A 25,421-nucleotide genomic window follows, 5' to 3' on the forward strand; every position below is an offset into this window, starting at 1 on the left:
ATAAGATACCCTCTCATTCTTCTAAATTCCAGTCTTTCCAATCTTTCCTCATTTGACACTCACCATCCCAGGGATGAACCTCGTGAACATACGTTGCACTGCCTCAATAGGTTAAAGACCAATACCTATCACAAGCCCAGACATGCACTCCTTTCTTTACTATATCTCATCTCATTCTACTCCCAATACGAACTACATTTTCCCCAATGTTCTTTACTGTAACTGTTTTGAATGACATATGGTCACTAATAGGCTTACAGACCAATGTTTACAGTCCTATTATGGTGCTGCAAGTAAGAGTTTTATTCTGTTGTCGGTACATTTGACAAATAAACACTCGACTCTCGGCTCAGATTCTACACAGTGCTTACAAGATGGCTTCCCTCTTCCTTAACTATAGCTTTCCTTCCAGCATCGCCAGAGCCCTCAACCACATTGGTTCCACTTCCTGCACTTCTGTTCTCAGCATTTTTCCCCCTCTCCCAAAGCAATCTTGAAAAACACTTATTTTCAGTTTCTTTCTTCCAGTTGTCCATCACCTAAATGACTTATTTATTTAAGCTCCCACACTGTTCCAATGAAACCAAAGAAAGTTCAAGAGGAAGGTTCATCATAACCCAAAAGACGTCACCAAATTCACCAGTTTCGGATAGCAATTGTTTCAATTGATTTAATTTTGGCAGTTCTGATGAAAAATCAACCTGAAATAATCTTCTGTCTAGTTATTAACAAAGGGATTTTTTTTAAATCAACTGGATGCAGATAAAAATAATATTAAAAAAAGACAAAAGAATGATGATTAGACAGTGTATTTTAAACTACAGGTATCAAAAATTCAGTTTAACATCATTTCAGGAAATAAAGGATAGAATAAAAGGGGATGGGATATTTGAACCTCATCTAAACTTAGCTGCCATCTGCAGGTAATCAACAATTTAAATAATGCAAATGCACCATGTCCCAGAAACAGGTACGTGCTCAGTCTTATTGAATAATTAATTATTTACAGCCTTGCCTAGCGATTCTTCCCCTACACAGGAAATGAAAACTACATAACCTTTACAAATAATAAATTTTTATGATGTTGGACAAATAAGAACACAAAAGCCAATTAATCTTCAAACAAAAACTCTATTCAACCCTTTGTTTGCACTCCTGATGCAACCACCTTCTCAACCCTCCCTGTGTTTACCTGGTGACAGACTAATTTCATATTTTACCAGTGAGCAAAATAAAACAAGGATTTCCACATCTGTTCAATCCACCAGAATTTTAACAATCAGCATCTGCATGGGATTTGATCATTGTTGCAACAAATGTTGCAACAAATACTAGGAACCAACCGAGTTAACATCCTGCTGAAGTTACCGGTACTGTGCCAAGCCTTCAAAGCAGATGAAGGAATTAGAAAAGGTGAACTTAATTTATGTGTTACTCTAAAATGGAGCATAAAGTAAACTGTTTCAAAACAGATCTGCATTTTTTCTTATCGATGACTGAGTATCAATATGCACTGAGGAGCATTCAGAGCCCAGACTGGGAAAACAAATACACTCAAATTAGATTAACTTCCCAGTTGCCAAATTGATAAAGGGCAATATTCAAGATTTCTCGTGAAAGTGAAACTTCTCAAATTTCATGGCAGTATAGACATGTAACTTACTTAAAAACAAATTCCCTGCATTACAGTTCTGCCATTTTTTAAGTATAGAATTTGATGGCAAAGACCTCGTGGATCAGATCAAATAGGTCCTGATGCAGTGTCCTAGACCACAAATTTCAATAATTCCTCCCTCCCAACCCCCACAGATGGTGCTTGAATGCCACCACCAGATTGATTTTGCTGCATATTCCACCTTGTGCAATCTCTGATGTCTCCAGTCCAAATAGATCTTTGCCAATTTGTGCTCCAGACCAGCTTGTTGCCACCTTGCATCACCTTTCCTTATCCATAAATCAATTGACAATCTTGTTCCGAATATGATTAATACACAAAAGCCTCTCAGGCAATGTCAGAAATGGCATTTATAGATGAATGAAACCAGTACTGTTGAATTACGACTTCCATTAAATATTGCTCCTCAAGTTAATTAACGCTTTAGCTATAATCGCTAAATATTCTCTGCGTCAAATTTGATGGCACATAAACCGCACTATAAGCCAGAAATTCACATGGATATTGCCTCGATTGGATGGCTCGACATAAGCTTTTGGTACATTGGCCTTCATCGATCAGGATACTGAGTATAGAAATTGGGATGTTATGTAGCAGTTGTACAAGTTATTGATGAAGCTGCATGTGGAATACTGTATTCAGTTTTGATCACCCTGCTATAGGAAGGATGTCACTATTAACCTGGAAAGAGTCCAGAGAAGATTTACGAGGAAGTTGCAAGGACTTGAGGGGCTGAGTCAGAGAATGGTTGGGCATACTAGGATTTTATTGCTTCGAAGGCAAGAGGCTGAGAGGTGACCTTATAAAGGTGTATAAAATTGTTTGGGAAATAGAATCCATAAAGGATTTTACTGAGGGTAGGGGACATGAGACACATATGTTTAAGGTAAGGGGCAAAACAAGGGGCAAAACCACCTCCAGTTTAAATTCCATTTGGAATATTTTGGAGGACCAAGAAACCAAGAACCAATAGAACATATGTTTAAGGGGAAAAACGTAATACCAACTTGAGTGGCAACCTTTGTCCCTCAAAAGGTGGTGGGTACATGGAATAAGCTGTCAGAGGAGTTAGCCGAAAGAGGTACAAAAATAGTATTTAAAAAGACACATGGACAGGTACATGATTAGGAGAGGTTTGGAGGGATATGGGCCGAAGGCAGACAAATGGGACTAGCTTAGATTGGGCATTTTAGTCGGCCTGGATGAATTGGGCTGTATGGCAGTTTTTGTGTTGCACAACGCTATAAAGTTTAGTATGGATTGGACAGATAGCACAGAAGTGTCAAACTGAATTCAATCGGTAGAAATCAAAATGATGGATTTAGGAAGGTGAAACGAAACAGGAAAATACATGAAATAAATCCAAAGATACAGAGGTGTACAGGAACAGAGGGATCTGGGATAAAGAGGCCCAAAGACGTCAGTAAGATATAGGATGCTGATGATGAAAGCATTCAAGATTCTTGACATTCATTTGAGGTGCAGAAGATAAGATTGCAGGATTCTGCAGTGTAGAATAACATGAGGGCAGATTGATGCAGTTTTTTTTTAGGATGGAAAAGGAACTGAAACAGTTTAATTAAGCTGTGAACCGTGAACTGGAATGGTTTACTTTCTCTGGTAGATGAATCACAGCTCAGCAATACAAGGATTAGCAGGCTCAGGATTTGAAAAAAGGATTCAACAGTAGAGAATGATAAAATGGGTAATTAAGGACAAATGGTTTAACTTTGCATCTACTTCCAACATTGGATTTTTTTGATGCAGATATTGCATAACAGGGAAATAGAGCCCAAATACAAAATGCCACCATGTACTTTGGGCAAGCATTATGCCTTCATCAAAAGAGCACGCATTAATTAAATCCATCCATTTTTTTTCAATTTTCACAGCAGCCACTGTCATTTCCGATCACGATGGCTAATTAGGGGAAATTGATTGAATGAATACAATACAGATGTCTCCAAAGTGTCTTACACCCAGCAGATTTGCCTCTCATTAATCTTGGTTGGCGACCAGAATTCCTGTTGAATAGAAAAGCCAGTATCCCCCGATCTACTATGTCACCCAACAAATCATTATCAATCCTTCCCCACCCCCATATTTTCACCTAAATATATTTAAAACCAAGTTTCAAAACACAATATTATTCTGTTCAAAAGGATACAAAAAACAGCAACACTTGGTGGTGTTTAATTGCTCCCAGCAGTCCAATCAGAGCGATTAGGAAGAGAAAGATTCCCACGCCAATAACTCCTGCGACGACAGAGAAGCTTGTAACAAGTCCAAAGGTTTTACCCCATGCTGCAATTCCAATCAGCAACAGACTGACCAGCTGTAGAAAGATAAGAGACATAAATTCATTATTAGAGGTACCCATCATATAGTTACACAATACACTGAAAACATTACCACTCAGAATCAGCTATTTAATATCAAAAGTCCCATTTTTTTTCTCTCCTGAATTCCCAATCACTGTGGCTTCAAATAGTTGTCCAGGTTTCTCCACAAAGGAATGCCGAGCCATTTTTCTATACACCAAAAAAAATTAAATACAAATAACAAAGCCTTATTTAGTTCGAAACTATTGTTTCTTCTTCAACATTGATCTGATAATTACTAAGATTTGCACGTCTCAATCTTATCTCTGTTTCAGCAGAAATAATTAAATCCTTCAAAATTGCTTTTCCAATGAGTTTCCATCCATGTCATTCCCTTGATGAACATTAACCAATACGTGTGTGTAGGAAAGAACTGCAGATGCTGGTTTAAATCGAAGATAGACACAAAATGCTGGAGGAATTCAGCGAGAGACAGCATCGCTGGAGAAAAGGAATGGGTGACGTTTCCGGTCGAGACTGTTTTTCAGATTGATGTCAGGGGAGTGGGCGGTACAGAGATAAAATGTAGTCAGAGACAGTAAGACTGGCTGGAGAACTGGGATGGGGAGGGGATGGAGAGAGATGGAAAGCAAGGGCTACTTGAATTTAAATGTCAATGTTCATACCGCTAGGGTGTAAATTGCCCAAGCGAAATATGACGTGCTGTTCCTCCAATTTGCCCTGGGCCTCACTCTGACAATGGAGGACACCCAGGACAGAAGGGTCAGTGTGGGAATGGGAGGGGTAGTTAAAGTGTTGAGCAACCGGGCGATCAGGTAGGTTTAGGCGGACTGAGCAGAGGTGTTCAGCGAAACGATCGCCGAGCCTGCGCTTGGTCTCGCCGATGTACAGGAGTCCACACCTGGAACAGCCGATACAGATGAGGTTGGTGGAGGTGCAAGTGAACCTCTGCCTCACCTGAAAAGACTGTTAGGGTCCTTGGATGAAGTCGAGGGGGTAGGTAAATGGACAGGTGTTGCATCTCCTGCGGTTGCAGGGGGAAGTACTTGGGGAGGGGATGGTTTGGGTGGGAAGAGATAAATTGACTAGGGAGTTGCGGAGGGAACGGTCTCTGCGGAAAGTAGAAAGGGGTGGTGATGGGAAGATGTGGCTGGTGGTGGGATCCCGTTGGAAGTGGCGAAAATGTTGGAGGATTATGTGCTGTACGTAATCCTCAGACATTTTCGCCTTCAAAATGAATCGGGGAGAGCTGGCTGCCTGGATACAGAATTGGCTTCATGGAAGGAAGGTTTTTTTCAGACAGGAAGCCTGTGACTAGTGGTATGTGGTTCTGGGCCCATTACTGATTGTGGTTTATATCAACAATATGGATGAGAATGTAGAAGAAGTAATTAACACATTTTCGTATGTATTAATACATTTTCATATGTGTTAATGTACTAAAGTAGATGCTTTCACAGATAGCAAAAACAGTTATCAACAATTAAGCCAGAATCTTTATCAGCCGGGCAAGTTGGCTGAGAAATGTTTTAATGAAGTTCAATGCAGATAAGCGCAAGGTGTAGAAATTTGGAAAATCAAACCAGAGCAGGACCGACAGGGAGAATGGTAGGGCCCTGGGGAGTATTGTGAAGAAGAGGAATCGAGGAGTACAGGTGCACAGTTCCCAGATAGTGGTGTCACGGAGATATGGTGGAAAAGGCGGCTTTTGCTACATTAGATTTCATCAGTCAGGGTATTGAGTATAGAACTTGGAACGTTCTGCTACGGTTGTACAAAATGTTGGTGAGACTGTATTTGGAGTATTTTTGGTCACCCTGCTACAGGAAATACGTTGTTAAGTTTTAAAGAGGTCAGAGAGGATTTGAGGATGTTGCCAGGACTCGAGAGAGTGAGCTTATAGGGAGAGATTGGGCAACTTTGGGGTGGAAGCCAAGGAGTGATCTTAAAGAGGTGTATAACATAATGAGAGGAATTGATAAAAGGCTTTCACACAGAGTAGAGGACATACGTTTAAGGTGAGGAAAAGATTCAAGAGGCACCTGAGGGGCAATTTCTTCCATTCAGAGGTTGGTGGGTGTATGGAATGGTATAGGCAGTACAGTGGCACAGTGGTAGCGTTGCTGCCTTACAGCGCCAGAGACCCGGGTTCGATCCTGACTATGGGTGCTATCTGTACAGAGATTGTACGTTCTCCCCATTACTGTGTGGGATTTCGCCGGGATCTCCAGTCTCCCCCCACACTCCAAAGACATACAGGTTTATAGGCTCATTGATTATGGTAAAATTGTAATTTGTCCCCAGTGTGTAGGATAGTGTAAGTGTGTGGGGATCGCTGGTCAGCGCCAACTGGGTGGGCCGAAGAGCCTGTTTCCGCACCAAATTTCTGAAGAAAACTAAGCAGCCAGAGGAGGTTGGTGAGGTAGAAACAATATCAGCATTTAATTGACACTCAGGCAGGTACATGGATCGGATAGGTTTAGGATATGGACCAAATGTTAGGCGAGTGGTAGCTTGGATAGAGCATCTGTCGGCATGGATGAGTTGGGCTGACGAGCCTGTTTCCGTGCTGTATGTCTATGAATATTTTCAGACCACAAACATTTAGCCTTGTTCTCATTCTAATCAAAAACAAATATGCAAATGACCCGCCTCAAAACTGTACTAGCCGTCTTTGATTCATTCATTTTCAAATGCTTCCAATTCCTTACAAACTAAGGATTTATGTTGTTAAGTCTCAGGAAACTGAATTACGGGATCAAAGTTCGTCAATTACGTCACCCAGTTCCTTTCCATTTTACATACATTTCCTTTGCTCACCGATGGCAAAGAAAGGTGCAGCATAGTTGTGTTTAATATAATTTTTAAGATAAAAATGTTTGTTCACAATTTTCCCCAAAGATTTCCTTGCAAGAAGTTACAAACTGGCTGCAGATTAGTGCTATTTGTTTTGAAGAAACAATGAGCTGTGCTGCCAAATGAGGTCATTGTTATTTTGTTTGCCACAAGAGACGACGTACAAAAGGTGCCATGCAACACAACTGACAATTCATCCAAAAACTGAGCTCAGATAACAATGTCATGCATAGTACTTATTCTGTAACTTGCCAAGAGTTATCATGCATAATTACTCTGGCCTTAGTTTTCGGCATGTATCATATACTTAGAAATGTTCACTAAACAGATTATTAAAGTAAAATTTTGAAATAGTATAATCTGAATTAATCTTAATACACTGCATGAAAAATGTTCTATTTTACAGTCACTATTTCGCAAAAAAATATGGATTAGTTGAAATGTTCTCTGCAAGAAATAGCACGAGAGAGGTATAGGGGAAATTTCCCTGGCAAGGGAAATGAAGCATTTTCCTGCAGGTTTATGACTAAAGATAGTATTGGCAGAGCTTTGCATAAAATTGGTTGCCTCAGCTACCATCACAAAGCCTGACCCGTTGAGTTACTCCTACATGTTGTGTCCAATTTGTAGTCAATTCAATTTTACTAAAATCATTCACTATTGAGGATTGAGCTTTGCTGACAAGGCCCACGGTTACTGCCCATTTCCCAAGTTTATTCAGAAGGTAGTTTAGACACTCCTTTACAAGCTGCTGCTGTCTCCCTAAATGGAATCCCACTGTGCTTCTGGTGATTGAACACATCAATAATTATTTTCAAATCAGGGTGGTGTGTGGCTTGCAGGAAGTGGAGCTACTGTGCTTCTGCAGACCATGGCCCTTTGCTGCTGGAGCATACAGGTTGGAAAGTGCTAGTAAAAGAGAAAGCAAATTACCACAGCACATTTTGTATGTACAAGGTGCAGCCTCTGTAAACTGGTGGAGGGAATAGAAACATAGAAAATAGGTGCAGTAGTAGGCTGTTCGGCCCTTCGAGCCTGCACCGCCATTCAATATGATCATGGCTGATTATCCTACTCAGTATCCTGTACCTGCCTTCTCTCCATACCCCCTGATCCCTTTAGCCACAAGGGCCACATCTAACTCCCTCTTAAAAAATAAATATTTACAGGCATTGATGGGGTGCCAATAGGATTGATTGTTTTTTCCTGGTTGGGTTGTTGGCAGCTTTTTGGGTTGTTGGAGTTGCACTCATCTAGACAAGTGAAAGTATTCTATCGCACTCCTGATTTTGTGCCATGTAAATATTGGAAAGGCCATGGTGCTATTCACCATAGGATACCCAGCCTCCAATCTGTTCACATACGGATGGATAGATCAGTTGAATTCTTGCTCAGCAGTGACCCACAGGATGTTGATGGTGGGATACATAGTTTAGACTTTAGATTCACAGCGTGGAAACAGGCACTTCGGCCCACCGAGTCCACGACAATGGTCGGCAACCTACGGCCCACGAGCTGGATCCGGCCTGTAACTTGAGATCATCCGGCCCGCAGGCGTATTTATTTTTTAATTAATTTTCTCAACCTGGGTGCTACAGCCAGTCCCGGGTCTCGCAGGCGACCTGGGAACTGCAGCTAGTCCCGGGGACTCAAGGCAGCTGGGATTATTAGTATGTATTATTACTAATTTATGTATTATTAGTATGTATTATTACAAATTACTAATTTAGTTAGTATGTATTATTATTATTACCTCCATTTATAAACTATGGCGATAGATGTGGCCCGCCATCCGCTCACAAACATGGGTCCTGGCCCCTATGCAAAAAAGGTTGCTGACCCCTGCACTAGGGACAAAAAAAATACAGAAGCCAATAAAACTACAAACCAGTACATCTTTGGAATGTGGGAGGGAAACGGAGCACTCGGAGGAAACCGACGCAGTCACAGGGAGAATGTACAAACTCCACAGACAGCACCCATAGTCAGGATTGTACCCACGTCTCTGGTGTTGTTAGGCAGTAATTCTACCACTGTGCCAGGCAGATAATCAGAGTATTTCTTGTTGAAGATCATCTGCTATGCCAGAATATTGTTTAAGTCTAGCTGTATGCAGGACTCTCGCTTAACTTTTTTTCCCTGGTGCCAGCCGGGCAACCTTGGTAGCATTTTAGGTTACCAAATGACAGTTTAGATTACTTGCATGATGCGTGCGATAATGTGCTCGGAAGTGTGTAGTTACCAGTCGGAATTATACTCAATGAAGCATTCACATATTATTTCTGCTTCAAATAAAGTCACAAACTAAACATATTCACCAATCAAGACATGATATATCCCACAATGACATGCAGCAATTAGAAGGCAGTCGGTGCCGAATGGATGGATTGAAGCAGGTGAATTTGTACGTGTTGGTTGGAGTAGGTAAAATTGTGAGGGGAGAGCACAGGGGATGTCAGTAGTGTTGAATGTGGGATTCAGTACGGGATGGATGGGGGTAGACAAAAGTGCTGGAGAAACTCAGCGGGTGAGGTAGCATCTATGGAGCGAAGGAAATGGGCAACGTTTTGGGTCGAGACCCTTCTTCAGACTGTTCCCACCATTCTTCTTGAATGGGAGGATCAGTACAGGATGGATGGGGAGGGTGGGGGAGATCAGCGCAGGATGAATGGGGGGGGGGGGGGGGGGTCAGTACAGTGTGGATCGGAGGGTCTGTGCAGGATGAATGGGATATCACTACAGGATGAATGAGGGGAAGGTGCAGGGTAAATGGAGGGTGGGTCAGTACGTTATGGATGGAGGAGAAGTGCAGGATGGATGGGAAGGGGGGTAAGTACAAGATTAATTGGGGAACCAGTGTAGGATGGATGGGGGGGTGGCAGGAGAATCAATGCGAGGTGGATAGGGCGATCAGCGCAGGATGAATAGAGGGGGGGGGGGTGGGGTAGATGGGGAGGGGAGCACAGGGAGGACTGAATAGAGGCGGGAATGGGGATCAGTGCGGGATGGAGAGGTGGGGTCCCAGGATAAGGGGGGTTGGAGGGGGCGTACAAGAGAGAGAGAGAGAGAGAGGAAGGGGGGGGGGGGGGGGGGGGGGGGGGCGAGGTGGGGAGGAAGGAAGGTCAGCGCTCCTCGGACAACATCGCCCCTCTGCCTTGGCCGTTGGGATCTCCTCGCCACCGGCTCCCTCCTCCGCCAGCCAACAGCAAGGTGCGGGGCCGAACGGTGCAGCTCAAAGATCCTATAGCTATAGGATCTATGGTGCAGCTGCTTCAGAAGGGTCGGAGTGAATGACGGGCCTCGCACAGCGGCAGCAGCGGCCGCGACAGCGGCTCCAACTCCTCCTCCTCCCTGATAGTGGCCGCTGCTTGCAAACCCGCTAACAGCACTTTCAAAACAAACCCTCCCGCATGCCGAGTCCTCCCCCTCCCTCCCTCGGCGTGCAGGAGGGTTTGTTTTGAAAGCGCCATTAGTGGATTTGCAAGCAGCGACCCTTATCAGGGCGGGCGGGGGACGGGTGGAGGAGGAGATGGAGCCGCTGTCGCGGCGCTGCTGCCGCTGTGCGGGGCCCGTCATTCGCTCCGACCCTTCGTCACCACGCACCTAGTATCTTTGCCCCGCAATACAGCCAACGGCGACACAAAACGTCACGTTCCTTTTCTCCAGAGATGCTGCCTGACCCGCGGAGTTACTCCAGTTTTTTGTGTCTATCTTCGGTATAAACCAAGTTGCCAAGCTGGGCAAAATGACTCGCTGTTTAGGTTGCCCGGCGGCACTTTGGGTGGTGAATGGCACCCGGGCAACCGCTAATTTCGAGCCCTGTGTATGTAAGCAAGGACAGGTACATTCACCAAACTGTGCCAAATGGAATTAAAAATTGTACTATTGTCAGTAAACATTCCCTCAACTAATGTAAGATTGAAGGAAGGGCATTGATAAAGCAGCTGAAAATGGATGTGAATGCACCGATGTGGCTAAAAAAGGGATTCACCTGGCTCTTTCTGGGATGTGGCAATTCATCCATGAGGAAAAGGACTTGCTGGCTGGGTTTGTGTTCTTTGAAACAGAGAAAGTAGAGGGAGGAATTTTTATCTTGAGGTTACATAGAACAGTACAGCACAGGTACACGACCTTTGCCCGTGATGCCTGTACCAACCATCAAAGACTCCCATATGCCTTGCATATGGTCCATCCCCTACCTGTTCATGTGTCTATCTAAACCAAAGATCTTTGATCTAAACTGCTCTTAAATGTCACTATCGTGTCTGCTCCCATCACTTCCCCATGACATCACATTCCAGGGACCTACCAATGGAAAAAACCCGATCGTAAATTTCCACCTCTCCCCTTAAAGTTATACCCTTTAGTAGTGATATTTACTCTGATTGTCTACCCTCTCAATTTCAGAGGTCTATCAGGTCTCCCCACCAGCCTCCGACACTACAGAGAAAATAATCCAAGTTTGCCCAACCTCTCCTTTTATTCTCAGATCAACATCCTGGTGAACCTCTTCTGCACCCTTTCCAAAGTCTCCACTTGCTTCCAGTAATGAAGTGACAAAACTGCATTATCCAGTATCCCAAACATGGCCTAACCAAAATACACCCCAATCAACGAAGGCAAGCATGTCTTATTAACCACCCTATCTGCTGATGTTGCTACTTTCAGGGAGATATTCTTTGATGCAAGAGAAAAGGCTGAAGAATGTCACAAAGTTAAGACTGAGCATCGTAAAGTTGACATCATTGTTGTTAAATTTTAGATTTTGTTGTACGTTCAACCGCCATCACAAAAATAACACATTACAAGGACAAATGGAAAAGTGAACAAAGGAATTGACGATGGATCCATTGTTTTTAAAGAGCATGACAGAAATTGTGCAGGATATATATATACTCGCGTAACAGGCCTAACAGGAAACTGCACTTAGTGATTTCAAGCTGCGCCAAAGAGCTCAAACATACAGATATTTACATTTATTAAAACGATGGCTCTCCATACTCCACTGCACACAAATGTTTGTAAACCGAGATAATATGAACACTTCCTCAGCTGAGCCTTGCTAAATTACTATGCTGATTACAGGAGGTCAATTTTTGTTTCTAACAGGTAAAGTAATGTGAAAGTGACCTAGTGGCATAGATTAAATTGTTCTTGAAACATCAGTAACATAGTTCACAAACAGAAAATACTGGAGGAGAGATGGACGCTTCATCAGGCCTGTTGAGTGTTTCCTGCTTTGCATTTCCATGCTCTCGTGATACAGCTACATGATGTACTAGCAAAATGTTGCAGGATCAGCATTTCCTCATGATGAGCAAGTGTGAAAGAACATAACATGTGACGTGACAAGTTATACAAATAGAAACATATACCATACCATATACAAGAAAAGAATGTTTCAATTATTAGCATGGAGGCTATTATTAATCCTTATTAATGCCCATTTCAAAACCATTAACTGATATTATCAGTCCTCTTTGAAAGCATTTACTTCCTGCTTTTTGGCAAATAAAAAACACCTGGCATATTCATTAGCTGTTTCATGGAAAATTAAGGAGAGAAAGAAAATAGATTGCCGTTTACTAAATCAGTAATACCCTTTAACAGAATGATAGTCCTCAACAATAAAAGCTATCACAAAACGGAAGTGAATTGGTTGAAACAATCTGGTGTTCAATGGAAAATTGATTTAAATAATCCATGATGAAGTAAACACAAATAAATCCAGGACAAAGTAAGATTATTATTAGAGGGAAACCTATTATGTAAGTAGAACAGATGAGACTGTAAACTGAAATGAAAACTTAGATATGGCAGTACATTAGTGACGCAGTGGTGCTGGTTTCCGACGGGCACGGTGATGGACGCATCACACATCTCTGTTCTCCATGTAGCTGGCAAGCTCCTCTTTTGTCTCTACACATGTGTCTTCCATCAACGTCTTCAGCACCGTCTTGATTGGCCGTCCCGGGTCACGTCTTCCATGGGTGGGTTCCCACAGCACAACCTTTCTGGGTGGCGGTGAAATGAAAACAGCTTCTGTCAATGAAGATGAAAGGTCTAAACTGCAAGTAATGAAGCTCTCCATCTCATCCACAAACACTTATTACTCCTCACCAACACAGAGAACTGTGTTTCATTGATAACCACCGCCTCTACTACAACAATGGAATCCACATGGATTTGGGGAGCATCTCTTCAGCCATTTGGAGAAGTTGATCTGGTAAAGTTGGTTGTGGAGGACCATGACATGACTTTATGCCAGACAGCATTTCCGGGGAGATTCGACAGATCCCTCTCTTTCCAGATGCAAATGGTCGGATTGCAAATTTGTAACAAAAACTCTTCATCACTGAGTTTTAGGAATTAATTCCAGTTATTGTTTGCTTCCAAGCCTCATTATTTTCTAAGTTTGGATACAACCTTCTTGACTTTCTGTCAGTATGAAATGGCAGCAGAGGTGACTGTTGGATGAAGTCAAGATGGATGAAAAACAACGTATGTTTGAGGGGTTTTTCAAATCTTTCTTCCAGAGAGTATTGGCTGCCTCTCCCTGCGCCAATTTTTAGCTCCCATACTGCTCATGGTCAGCAGCATCCTCTCTCCATTCACAAAGTTTAGGTCTAGTTGTCTACACGACGCCAAGGAATATGCGGGGGACAGCACCAATGACTGACTCTCCATGATCTTACTAAAACATTTTGACTAATTGTCAAATTTGACTACCCACAATTATTCACCTTGTGTTTGCTCCATCACAGCTTGCAAGCCATGTTTCTTGCCAATCCCAGTGAAGACAAACAAGGCAAAGCCCCAATAATGCCCAACATTTGTGGATTATTCTCACTGCAACATTGTGCTTCACCACCAACAAACGTGGTAGTGGAACTAATGGGAAATTATTTGATCTACAGCCAGTAAACTCAAAATAAAAGTTACCTGAACATTAGTGGCAAGATAGGATTGGTGCGAACTGGGAGGACAAAGTCCAGTACATTGCTGACTCGTTAACCAAAACATGAGGAAGCTGCTTACACTCAATATCCGCAAGACACAGTTCCTGTCACATCCTGCCTCTGCTGCACAATGCTGCCCTCCAAGAATAAAGGTCACTGCAAAACACCTAAACACATGAACTACTTACTGTGTTATGGAAACCACCACACTAGAGATGGAAAACATCAATGAAATGCACCACAACCTTCAATTCAAAAGCACAAACTTTAGTTATTTGAGAAAAGTGGACATAGGAAGATTAAGACTTTGAACCTGGTGCCAAATGCAGTCTATCAGGCAGCAGTGAAACCTGGACTACCTACGCAGGTATCTCCAGACACTGGGAAAATAATACATGTCAATTCCAGAAAATCCTCCAAATTAACTGGAAGGTTAACCAACAGCAGTGTCAGAGTCTCTGTCACTTTTTTGTTGTTTGCATTCAGGTCTGTATTTTTCATTTTGTCTCCTGATCTCTTCTCATGGATAAATATCCTCCAAGCTTATAAAATACCTATACTTCATTCTGGATATAAAGGAAGTTTCATGACTTTAATTGCAACTTTGTTTATATTAAATATCTGTTGTGTATCTGAAGTTGGCGATTGGCGTTGAGGTGCAGTGTAGTATCCCGTGTGAAATTGGCAACTTCAAGCAAATGAATGATGTCAAACACATTCTTATTCAATAAAAGTCTCTATAAAACATTTAATGTAGCTTTGCATTTTTCATCGACCATCTCCACCATGCCCAACTAAATCTATCCCACAGCTAAGACATAAGATATGTCATCAAACTAAAATAATAGCCAGACATGATCTATTCCAAAGCAAGACTGTTCTGAAAGATTGAGTCATGTTGAGCTAGTCCTAACTAGCTCAACAATTTCAGCGGTTCATTCTGGAATGTGATTTCTAAACAAAAATCCATTTATGAACGCATTCAATGTCTTAATTATTAATTTATATCTAGCAAACATTTCATTAATAATTACAGCCAACGACTAAGTTTCAATGCAAGTAGAGGACATGTAGCAAACACTAGGAAAGAGTGTTAGATTTAGCTCTTAGGGCTAAGGGAATCAAGGGATATGGTAGAAACGGTGTACTGATTTTGGGTGATCAGCCATGATCATATTGAATGGTGGTGCTGGCTCGAAGGGCCAATTGGCCTACTCATGCACCTATTTTCTATGTTTATATCAATTTTTTCAATTAAATACCATGATGATTGATACCAATTATTAGGTTCATCTAAAAAACAGCTCAATAGACAATAGACACTTCGAGCCAGCACTGCCATTCAATGTGATCATGGCTGATCATGCACAATCAATACACCGTTCCTGCCTTCTCCCCTGATTCGGCTATATTTAAGAGCCCTATCTAGTTCTCTCTTGACAGTATCCAGAGAACCGGCCTCCACCGCCCTCTGAGGCAGAGAATTCCACTCACAACTCTCTGTGTGAAAACGTGTTTCCTCATCTCCGTTCTAAATGGCTTACCCCTTATTCTTAAACTGTGGCTCCTGGTTCTGGACTCCCTCAACATCGGGAACATGTTTCCTGCCTCTAGCGTGTCATAGAAACATAGAAAATAGGTGCAGGAGTAGGCCATTCGGCCCTTCGAGCCTGCACCGCCATTCAATATGATCATGGCTGATCATCCAACTCAGTATCCTGTACCTGCCTTCTCTCCATACCCCCTGATCCCTTTAGCCACAAGGGCCACATCTAACTCCCTCTTAAATATAGCCAATGAACTGGCCTCAACTACCTTCTGCGGCAGAGAATTCCAGAGATTCACCACTCTCTGTGTGAAAAACGTTTTCCTCATCTCGGTCCTAAAAGATTTCCCCCTTATCCTTAAACTGTGACCCCTTGTTCTGGACTTCCCCAACATCGGGAACAATCTTCCTGCATCTAGCCTGTCCAACCCCTTAAGAATTTTGTACGTTTCTATAATAGTCCCCCCTCAATCTTTTAAATTCTAGCGAGTACAAACCAAGTCTATCCAGTCTTTCTTCATATGAAAGTCCTGACATCCCAGGAATCAGTCTGGTGAACCTTCTCTGTACTCCCTCTATGGCAAGAATGTCTTTCCTCAGATTAGGAGACCAAAACTGTACGCAATACTCCAGGTGTGGTCTCACCAAGACCCTGTACAACTGCAGTAGAACCTCAAATCCTTTTGCTATGAATGCTAACATACCATTCGCCTTCTTCACTGCCTGCTGCACCTGCATGCCTACTTTCAATGACTGGTGTACCATGACACCCAGGTCTCGTTGCATCTCCCCCTTTCCTAATCGGCCACCATTCAGATAATAATCTACTTTCCTGTTTTTGCCACCAAAGTGGATAACCTCACATTTATCCACATTATACTGCATCTGCCATGCATTTGCCCACTCACCCAGCCTATCCAAGTCACCTTGCAGCCTCCTAGCATCCTCCTCACAGCTAACACTGCCCCCCAGCTTCGTGTCATCTGCAAACTTGCAGATGTTGCATTCAATTCCCTCGTCCAAATCATTAATATATATATCGTAAATAGCTGGGGTCCCAGAACTGAGCCTTGCGGTACCCCACTAGTCACTGCCTGCCATTGTGAAAAGGACCCGTTTACTCCTATTCTTTGCTTCCTGTCTGCCAGCCAGTTCTCTATCCACATCAATACTGAACCCCCAATACCATGTGCTTTAAGTTTGTATACTAATCTCTTATGTGGGACCTTGTCGAAAGCCTTCTGAAAGTCCAGATATAACACATCCACTGGTTCTCCATTATCCACTCTACTAGTTACATCCTCGAAAAATTCTATAAGATTTGTCAGACATGATTTACCCTTCATAAATCCATGCTGACTTTGTCCAATGATTTCACCACTTTCCAAATGTGTTGCTATCCCATCTTTAATAACTGATTCTAGCAGTTTCCCCACTACCGACGTTAGACTAACTGGTCTGTAATTCCCCGTTTTCTCTCTCCCTCCCTTTTTAAAAAGTGGTGTTACATTGTGTCCAATCCCTTAATAATCTTATATGTTTCAATAAGATCCCCTCTTATCCTTCTAAATTCCAGAGTATACAAGCCCAGCCGCTCCATTCTCTCAGCGTATGACAATCCCGCCATTCCGGGAATTAACCTTGTGAACCTACACTGTGCTCCCTCAATAGCAAGAATGTCCTTCTTCAAATTAGGAGACCAAAACTGCACACAATACTCCAGGTATGGTCTCACTAGGGTCCTGTACAACTGCAGAGGGACCTCTTTGCTCATATACTCAAATCCTCTTGTTATGAAGGCCAACATGCCATTCACTTTCTTCACTGCCTGCTGTACCTGCATGCTTACTTTCATTGACTGAAGAACAAGGATCCCATTGTACTTCCCCTTTTCCCAACTTGAAACCATTTAGATAATAATCTACCTTCCTGTTTTTGCTACCAAAGTGGATAACCTCACATTTATCCACATTAAACTGCATCTGCCATGCATCTGCCCACTCACCCACCTGTCCAAGTCATCCAGCATTCTCATAGCATCCTCCTCACAGTTCACACTGCCACCCAGCTTTGTGTCATCCGCAAATTTGCTAATGTTACTTGTATCCCTTCACCTATTAATATATTGTAATTAGCTGCTGTCCGAGCACCGAGCCTTGCGGTACCCCACTAATCACTGCCTGCCATTCTGAAAGGGACCCGTTAGTCCCTACTCTTTATTACCTGTCTGCCAACCAATTTTCTATCCATGTCAGCACTCTACCCCCAATACCATGTGCCCTAATTTTGCCCACTAATCTCCTATGTGGGACCTTATCGAATGCTTTCTGAAAGTCCAGGTACACTACATCCACTGGCTCCCCCTTGTCCATTTTCCTAGTTACATCCTCAAAAAATTCAAAAAGATTAGTCAAGCATGATTTCCCCTTCGTAAATGCATACTGACTCCGACCGATCCTGTTACTGCTATCCAAATGTTCGGCTATTTCATCTTTTATGATTGAATCTATAGAACATTGGAAAATGCGTCCATGATTTCTAGAGCCACTTCCTTAAGTACCCCGTTATGCAAACCATCAGGCCCTGTGGATTTATCAGTCTTCAGTCCCATCAGTTTACCCAATGCCATTTCCTGCATAATGTGGATTTCCTTCAGTTCCTCCATCACCCCAGATCCTCTGGCCACTAGTACATCAGGAAGATTGTTTGTGTCAAAGTACCTGGTCAACTCGTGCGCCATTTCCTTGTTCCCCATAATAAATTCACCCTTTTCAATCTTCAAGGGTCCAACTTTGGTCTTAACTAATTGTTTACTCTTCACATACCTGAAGAAGCTTTTACTATCTTCCTTTATATTCTTGGCTAGCTTACCTTCGCACTTCATCTTTTTCCCCCCGTTTCAGCCAAATTATGACAAAATATAGAATGTAGGTTATTTGTTATCAGTCACCTCATTCCAGAAACAACAGTACTTAAAAAATAACATTTGTTTTACTAATTTACGAGCATGTACCATACAGAGTCTGTTGAGCCATATTCAGCAAAATGTTGTGATAATTGCATAAAAGGTATTATTGTCTAAGAAATTTGGTGTGGAATGATAATCCATCTCAGTACTCATTTAGGCAAGTCCCAAGCTATAAATACTTTTCCCCCACCCCAATCCCCCTCGCCTGATCTTCATTGAACCTACCATTTGACCAATCTGTTACTCAGCTGCTGTAATGTTTCCTTCCTATCAAAATCTCTGTGTAGCGTCTCTGTCCCTATCTTCCTATTCCCACTTTGAAATAAAATACAACTTTAGACTTAAAAATGTCACAGGATCGCTATATGAATGCAAATATATGGTATTTTATCCTAGCATCAACCAGGTGCGAGAATCTAACGATGATTGAAAACAGGTGGGAATCTACTAAACGCGATCCTCCTGCAAAATGTTTAAGTCGAAAGTTGTATTTTATTTCAAAGTGGGAATTTGAAGATAGGGACAGAGATGCTACACAGAGATTTTGATATTTAAGTGAGTTTTAAGAAATTCTCAATGTGTCACCAATGCATCGATCTACATTTCTCAGTAAATGTAATAGTGTTTTGAACGTGTTGTGTTAATGACGCCGCGTGAATTGTATTCAAAGTAACGCAGCGTCATTAATACTTGTTCAAAACACAATTACATTTACTGAGGAATGTGGATCGATGCATTGATGACACATTGTATAACTACTTGTTAACTACTGGCTGTTAACATCTGCTACAGTAGTAGTTAACACATTGTTTGTGTCTGATGGCCGTGCAGCGGTTGTTATCCAGGTTCGTTTTGTAAAAAAATCCATATTGCGAATGTTTAAAAAAAAAAATCTTTATTTAACAAAGCGAATTTGTATTTCCATATGAAATACGGAAAATTAACGCGGGGCCCCCCTTGGGCGCGGGGCCCAATTTGGAAAAATCGGTCCAATCGGCTTAAGGCCGGCCTTGTGCATGGGGGAAACTTAGAGAGGCAAGACTTTGGACCCTAGTGAGCAAAGGCAATATCTCCAAGATGGAGGCAAAGACATCCTAGAATTCTTGTTAAAGGTAAGAGCGAGGACAATAGAAAGAATGCCGTAATAGGACAGGGGTTCATAAAGAAAATTAGACTAGTTATTGTTGCATATCACTGTGACTCAGAGCAAAGATTTTGGGAGAGTGAAGCTTGATATGATTAAGCCATATATAACGATCAATAACCATGCCAAGTTACAATTCATAATGTACCCCTTGGACCCAACAGGCTGAAGGTGATAAGCATCATGGAGGCAAAGCAGTAGGCAAACAGCTGCAAAAACATGACTCATGTACAACCAAATGATGGGAGTTCCAGAATTTGTGGCTGCAACTGACTTTAGGAACAGTTTGTGTTTTGACATAATCCAATTGAAAATAGAATTAAAATGTGATTGAATGTTGAGAATTTTTAAGGATAATTTAACTATTTGAAGGTAGATTTACCAATCATCAAGAAGTTGAAACACCTGAGAGTTTGACACTGTCACGGTGCTAACCTTTTGCATTATAGTCAGTTTTTAATATTAATTTAAAGATCTAGCTGACAGAAACAGATTACTGAGAGGAGAGGCAAGTGGATCTAAAATTACTTTCTAGAATGAATAATCTTATGGTACAAAAGATAGGAATAGCGATCAACAAAGATTAACTCAACGAGGTAAAGCCAAATGAAAAGAAGGAACATTTAAGAGTATTGTGTACAGTTCTGGTCACTGCATTACAGGAAGGATGTGAAGACTTTGGAGAGGATGTGGAGACTTTGTAGAAGAGGTTTACTAGGATGCTGCTTGGATGAGAGGGTATTAGCTATAAGGAGAGATTGGAGAGAACGGAATTGGGTTTTTTCCTGGAGCATCAGAGGCTGAGGGAAGACTGAATAGGTTTATAAAATTACAAGATCGGGTAGAGTCAAAATCTTTTCCCCAGATGGAAATGTGCAATACTAGAGGGGAGAACATTTGAAAGGAGATGTGCAGGGCAAGTTTTTTTGCTTTACATTGAGAATGGCAAGTGTCTGGAACATACAGAGAGGTACGGTGGTGGAAGCAGACATGATAGTGGCATTCAAAAGGCTTTTAAGTAAGTACCTGAATTTGCAGGGAATGGAGGGATATGAATCATTTGCTGGCAAAAGGGATTTGTTTAAATTAGCTTCATATTCAGCACAGACATCATGGGCCTTTTCCTGTGCTGCTCTATGCTCCTATGATAATAACAGCATGGGCATTTGATGGTCAGAATGGACTTAATGGGCAAGAGCCTGTTTTCAATGCTGCCTTTCCATGATTAATACTATTATCACGAGGACTTTAAAAAAAACTGAAGCTTGAAGGAATTCATATTGATTTAAAATAAATTAGTATTTGCATATAACTGCAAATGTTATGAAAATTGGTGGCTTGTTGATAATAAGCACAGTTTGGTAGAAGAACAATATTTATCAGCATGTATTTTGAGTAGAGCAAATGGTACATGGAATTTAATCCTGATAAGAGTTAGGCAATACATTTTGGGAGGTCTAATGAACATAGGACCTAGACCATGATTGGTCAGATCCTGGGGTTACGAAGGAACAAAAGGAACTTGAGGTACGTGAATCCTAAAAGAGGCAGTAAGGGTAGGTTACATGACAAATATGGCATACAGGATGTAGGCTTTCATTACCTAAGGCATAAAAACAGAGGATTTTTTTATTTCACCAAACTAGAATCTGGAACTCACTGCCCTAGAAGATGGTGGAGACGGGTATTCTCACATTTAAAAAGTATCTGTGAGCATTTGAATTGCCAAGGCATAGAAGGCTACAGAGTAGGTGCGGATAAATGAGATCCATATAGATGGATACATAGTCAGCATAGATAAGGTAGACCAAAGAGTCAGTCTCTGCATTCTATGACTCCATGATTCATCATGCAAATCCTATTGAAACAGTACAGAAACAGGCTCATCAGCCCAACCCATTCATACCGACTATGATGCTCCACTGAGGCTAGTCCCATTTGCCCGCATTTGGTTCATATTCCCCTCAACCTTTCCTAACCATGAACCTATCTGTCTTTTAAATGTTATTATTGTACCTGCCCCAACTACTTTGTTTGGCATCTTGTTTCATATTTCCTTGGTGTGTAAAAGTTGCCTCTCAATTCCTATTAAATCTTTTCCACTCAACTAAAAACTATACCCCTTAATTTTTTGATTCCCTTGTTCTGGGCAAAAAGACTGCATTCTTCCTATCTATTCCCCTCATGATTTTATACACTTCTATAAGATCATTCCTCAGCCTCCTGCAATGAATTGAATAAGAGTTCTAATTTGCCCAATCTCTCCCTATTGCTCAGTCCCTTGATTCCTGGCAACATCCCAGTAAACCTTCTCTGCACCTTTCCCACCTTAACAGCATCTTTCCTTCAGCAGAGTTGACAAAAACTGAACACAACACTCCAAGTGCAACCTCACCAATGCCTTGTAAAACTGTAACATAATGTCCCAACCTTTGTACTCAATTTCATGACAGATTATGACCAGAGTGCCAAAAGGCACTTTCACCTGATTGAATGTTCTCAAAACTCAAATCTGAAGATATAACAAATGTTTTGTATATTATTCATCAAGTAGCATCTGCCTCGTCCTGATTCTGAGCAAAAATGTAGCTGCTAAAACCTTCAGACTGACTGCATTGCACTATGTATTACAAAACAGATCAATTCTCAACTTGCCTGGTACAAGCAATAATAATTACTCCAATTACGACCATTAAAAAAGTATACTCCTCTGCCTTAAATGACTCAACACCTCTTACATTATTCCTGCCGTTTGGAGCTTTATACATTTTTTAAATGATTCATAAATGATTATTTTTTTAATATAAAGCACAATTGGAACATTAATGCAAGAGAGAGCAGCTTAAAGAAAAAGACACTTCACATAATCCACTCTAATATTTATCTAACCTGTTGTCAAATCAATATTGCACTGAAGTCTAAGGGTTTTTTTTTAAACATTCCTATTGGGATAGTCCAAACCTCTAAATTATTGTTTGAAATATAGGAAATACACCTCTCATTTGCGTGCATCACCTTTCCAAAAAACGCAATGTGCAATTACATTTAATTTTAATGGTCATTTTGAGTGAGGGATAATTATTGGGAAAACATGAGATAGCTCATCCAATGCCTAGGATCTACAATATCTTCCATTTAAGACAGTGATAAGCATATGGGCCCTCGAGTTTAATAAATTATCCCAAAGAGAGATGGGGGAAATAGTGGCAGCAATTCCGATATCCAACAGATGTCAAGAAACATCTATTAGGAATTTGGGCACTGAAGGCATGATTGGCTTTGTTGAATACTCCAGAGATCTTCCACGAGGTAGGTATTTAAAACATATGATCACCTTCAGAGTACACTGTAAATAGCCAAAGAATACAATCTGAAATTCAAGATCATCTTTAATCAGTATTCATATTATAGCAGTACAGCAGGTTGTTAGCTATTAGAATGTTGTGACCGCTTCCAAGACTGACCAGTGTAGGAAGTGGATGATGGTATAAATCGTACAAGAGGGTGGGATTAGTGATGCTATTCTACTATGATTGGTTCTCATGCATAAACCAATCTACAACCTTCCCCGTAAAGAGTGAATATGGTAAGCATACATGTCGTAAGAATTTAAACATAGTCGCCATATCTATCAGGCGGTCTAATAATACGGCCCGAACGCATACAGACCAAGCCCTCTCCTTCTTCGCCAGAAAGATTAAAGGGAGGTGGTGAACCCGGAAAAAAAAGAAAGCAGCAGGGGACACCCGTGGTGACCGACAGGGGGAGCATGCAGGAGAGTTATTTTTGTGGTTAGTCATAGCCGCCGGTCGTGGAGGGGTACGGGACAAGCTGGAACTGGTGGTGGGCGCGGCTGCAGACGGCTGGAACTGTAGTGGTGGAGCGTAAGGACCAGCTGGTGGTGGACGGGCTCCTTCACAGCAAGCAAGTGTTGGCGGCTCCGACGATATAGGGTGCCATCATAGTCCACAAGGTAAGATCGTGGTTCTTCAGCCAGGCCAACAACACTACCCAAACGGGAATGTCCCACGGAAGTTTGTAAACGAACGACTTGGCCCAGTAGTTGAGGTTTGAGTGGTTTGCTGGACTTGTCATGCGACCGATGCTGTGACTCTGTTGGGCATCCACGCATTCCAGGATTTGGGGCTGATTTCCTTTGACCAGTCGGTCCACAAGCTACTGATATCTGTAAAAAGAATACCCAGATTTGTTCGATGGCAAACTAGGCAAGCTGCCTGTGACCTACAAGATATCCATTGACCCCAATGTTGACCCTGTCGTCTGCGCACCGCACCGTGTGCCACATGCCATGAGAGACAGGATTGAGTCTGAACTAAAGAACATGGTCTCCTTAGGTGTGCTAGAAGAGATCAGTGAACCCACTGAATGGGTTTCTACCATGGTTGCTACTCTCAAGAAGGATAAAAACGAGCTCAGCGTGTGCATCAATCCAAAGGATTTGAACTCTGCCATCAGGCGCCCTCACTATCCTATGAGGACTGTCGAGGACGTTACGGCACAGATCGGACGAGCTACTGTATTTTCTTTCCTTGATGCAAAGAGCTCTTTCTGGCAGGTACCGCTGGACGATGAGTCGTCAAACCTCATCACATTTGCTACTCTATTTGGCAGATTCAAGTTTCTAAGAATGCCATTCGGCATCAACTCAGCTAGTGAAGTCTTCCAGAGGAACATGGAACTGCTGTTCCAGTTCCTCCCGTGTGCTATTATAGTTGTGCCATCATCTTGGTTTATGGCAAAGACACACCGGAGCACGACTACAACCTAAAGCTTATCATGGACCGGGCACGTCAGATAAACCTGAAATTCAACCCGAACAAGTGTAAGTTCAGGGTTTCAGAGGTCACCTACATCGGTCATGTGTTCACTCCTGACGGTCTCAGGCCGGATCCTAAGAAAACTGCTGCCATCACAGAGATGCCTGCCCCCACCAATGTGCTCGGCCTGCAGTGATTCCTGGGTATGGTGAACTATCTTGGAAAATTCATACCAAACCTCAGTGAACTGAGTTCGCCTCTGCGACAACTAACTAGAAAGGATATTGCTTGGTCCTGGTTCCAGCAACACCAAAAAGCATTTGACGTTTTCAAATCGAAGCTGACCAGCGCACCAACCCTGACATTTTTCGACCTGATGCGCCCGGTCTCCTATGCTTCCCGAACCATGACTGACACCGAACAGCGCTACGCGCAAATCGAGAAGGAGCTGTTGGCCGTTGTCTTCGCTTGTTCCAAATTCAAAGACTTTATCTTTGGCAATGTATTCACGGTCGAGACAGACCACCAACGCCTGGTGACGATCCTCAACAAACCTATACACGCAGCACCTGCACGTCTGCAGCATATGATGATGCAGCTCCAGCGCTTTGACTTTAAACTTGTTTCCAAGAAAGGTAAATACATGCTCATTGCAGACACTCTCTCTCGTGCACCACGGGCATCCAACAACGAACAAGACGAGTTTACGGTTCTCAGCCTTGACTTTGTCCCTACAAAACAACTGCGCCGCTTAGCCGAACACACAGCCGCCGACGCTACCCTCCAGATACTTTCATCCATGATCAAAAGAGGTTGACCAGACAGACAATCCAGCGTACCGCCAGAGGTGCAGCCGTTCTTCTTAGTCCGCGATGAACTGGTAATACAGGGTGGTGTCATAGTTAAGGGCCGCAAGGTCGTGATTCCACTTCTGACACCATGCAAATAGCCAAAGAATACAATCTGAAGTTCAAGATCATCTTTAATCAGTATTCATATTATAGCGGCACAGCAGGTTGTTAGCTGTTAGAACATCGTGACCGCTTCCAAGACTGACCAGTGTAGGAAGTGGGTGTTGGTATAAATCGTACAGTAGGGTGAAGTTAGTGATGCTATTCTACTATAATTGGTTCTCATGCATAAACCAATCTAC

General features: G+C 42.2%; 1 protein-coding gene across 1 annotated transcript in view; it reads right to left on the reverse strand.

Annotated features, from left to right (window-relative positions):
- The window catches only part of tspan13 (tetraspanin 13), a 52,580-nt gene that overhangs the window by 16,705 nt on the left and 10,454 nt on the right, over positions 1-25,421 (reverse strand). Inside the window, exon 2 of the mRNA XM_033045515.1 lies at positions 3,843-4,010. Within this exon, the coding sequence (XP_032901406.1) occupies positions 3,843-4,010 (168 nt within the window). The remainder of the gene's footprint in view (positions 1-3,842; positions 4,011-25,421) is intronic.

Source organism: Amblyraja radiata, chromosome 2, assembly GCF_010909765.2.
Source record: "Amblyraja radiata isolate CabotCenter1 chromosome 2, sAmbRad1.1.pri, whole genome shotgun sequence".
Classification (NCBI taxonomy): domain Eukaryota; kingdom Metazoa; phylum Chordata; class Chondrichthyes; order Rajiformes; family Rajidae; genus Amblyraja; species Amblyraja radiata.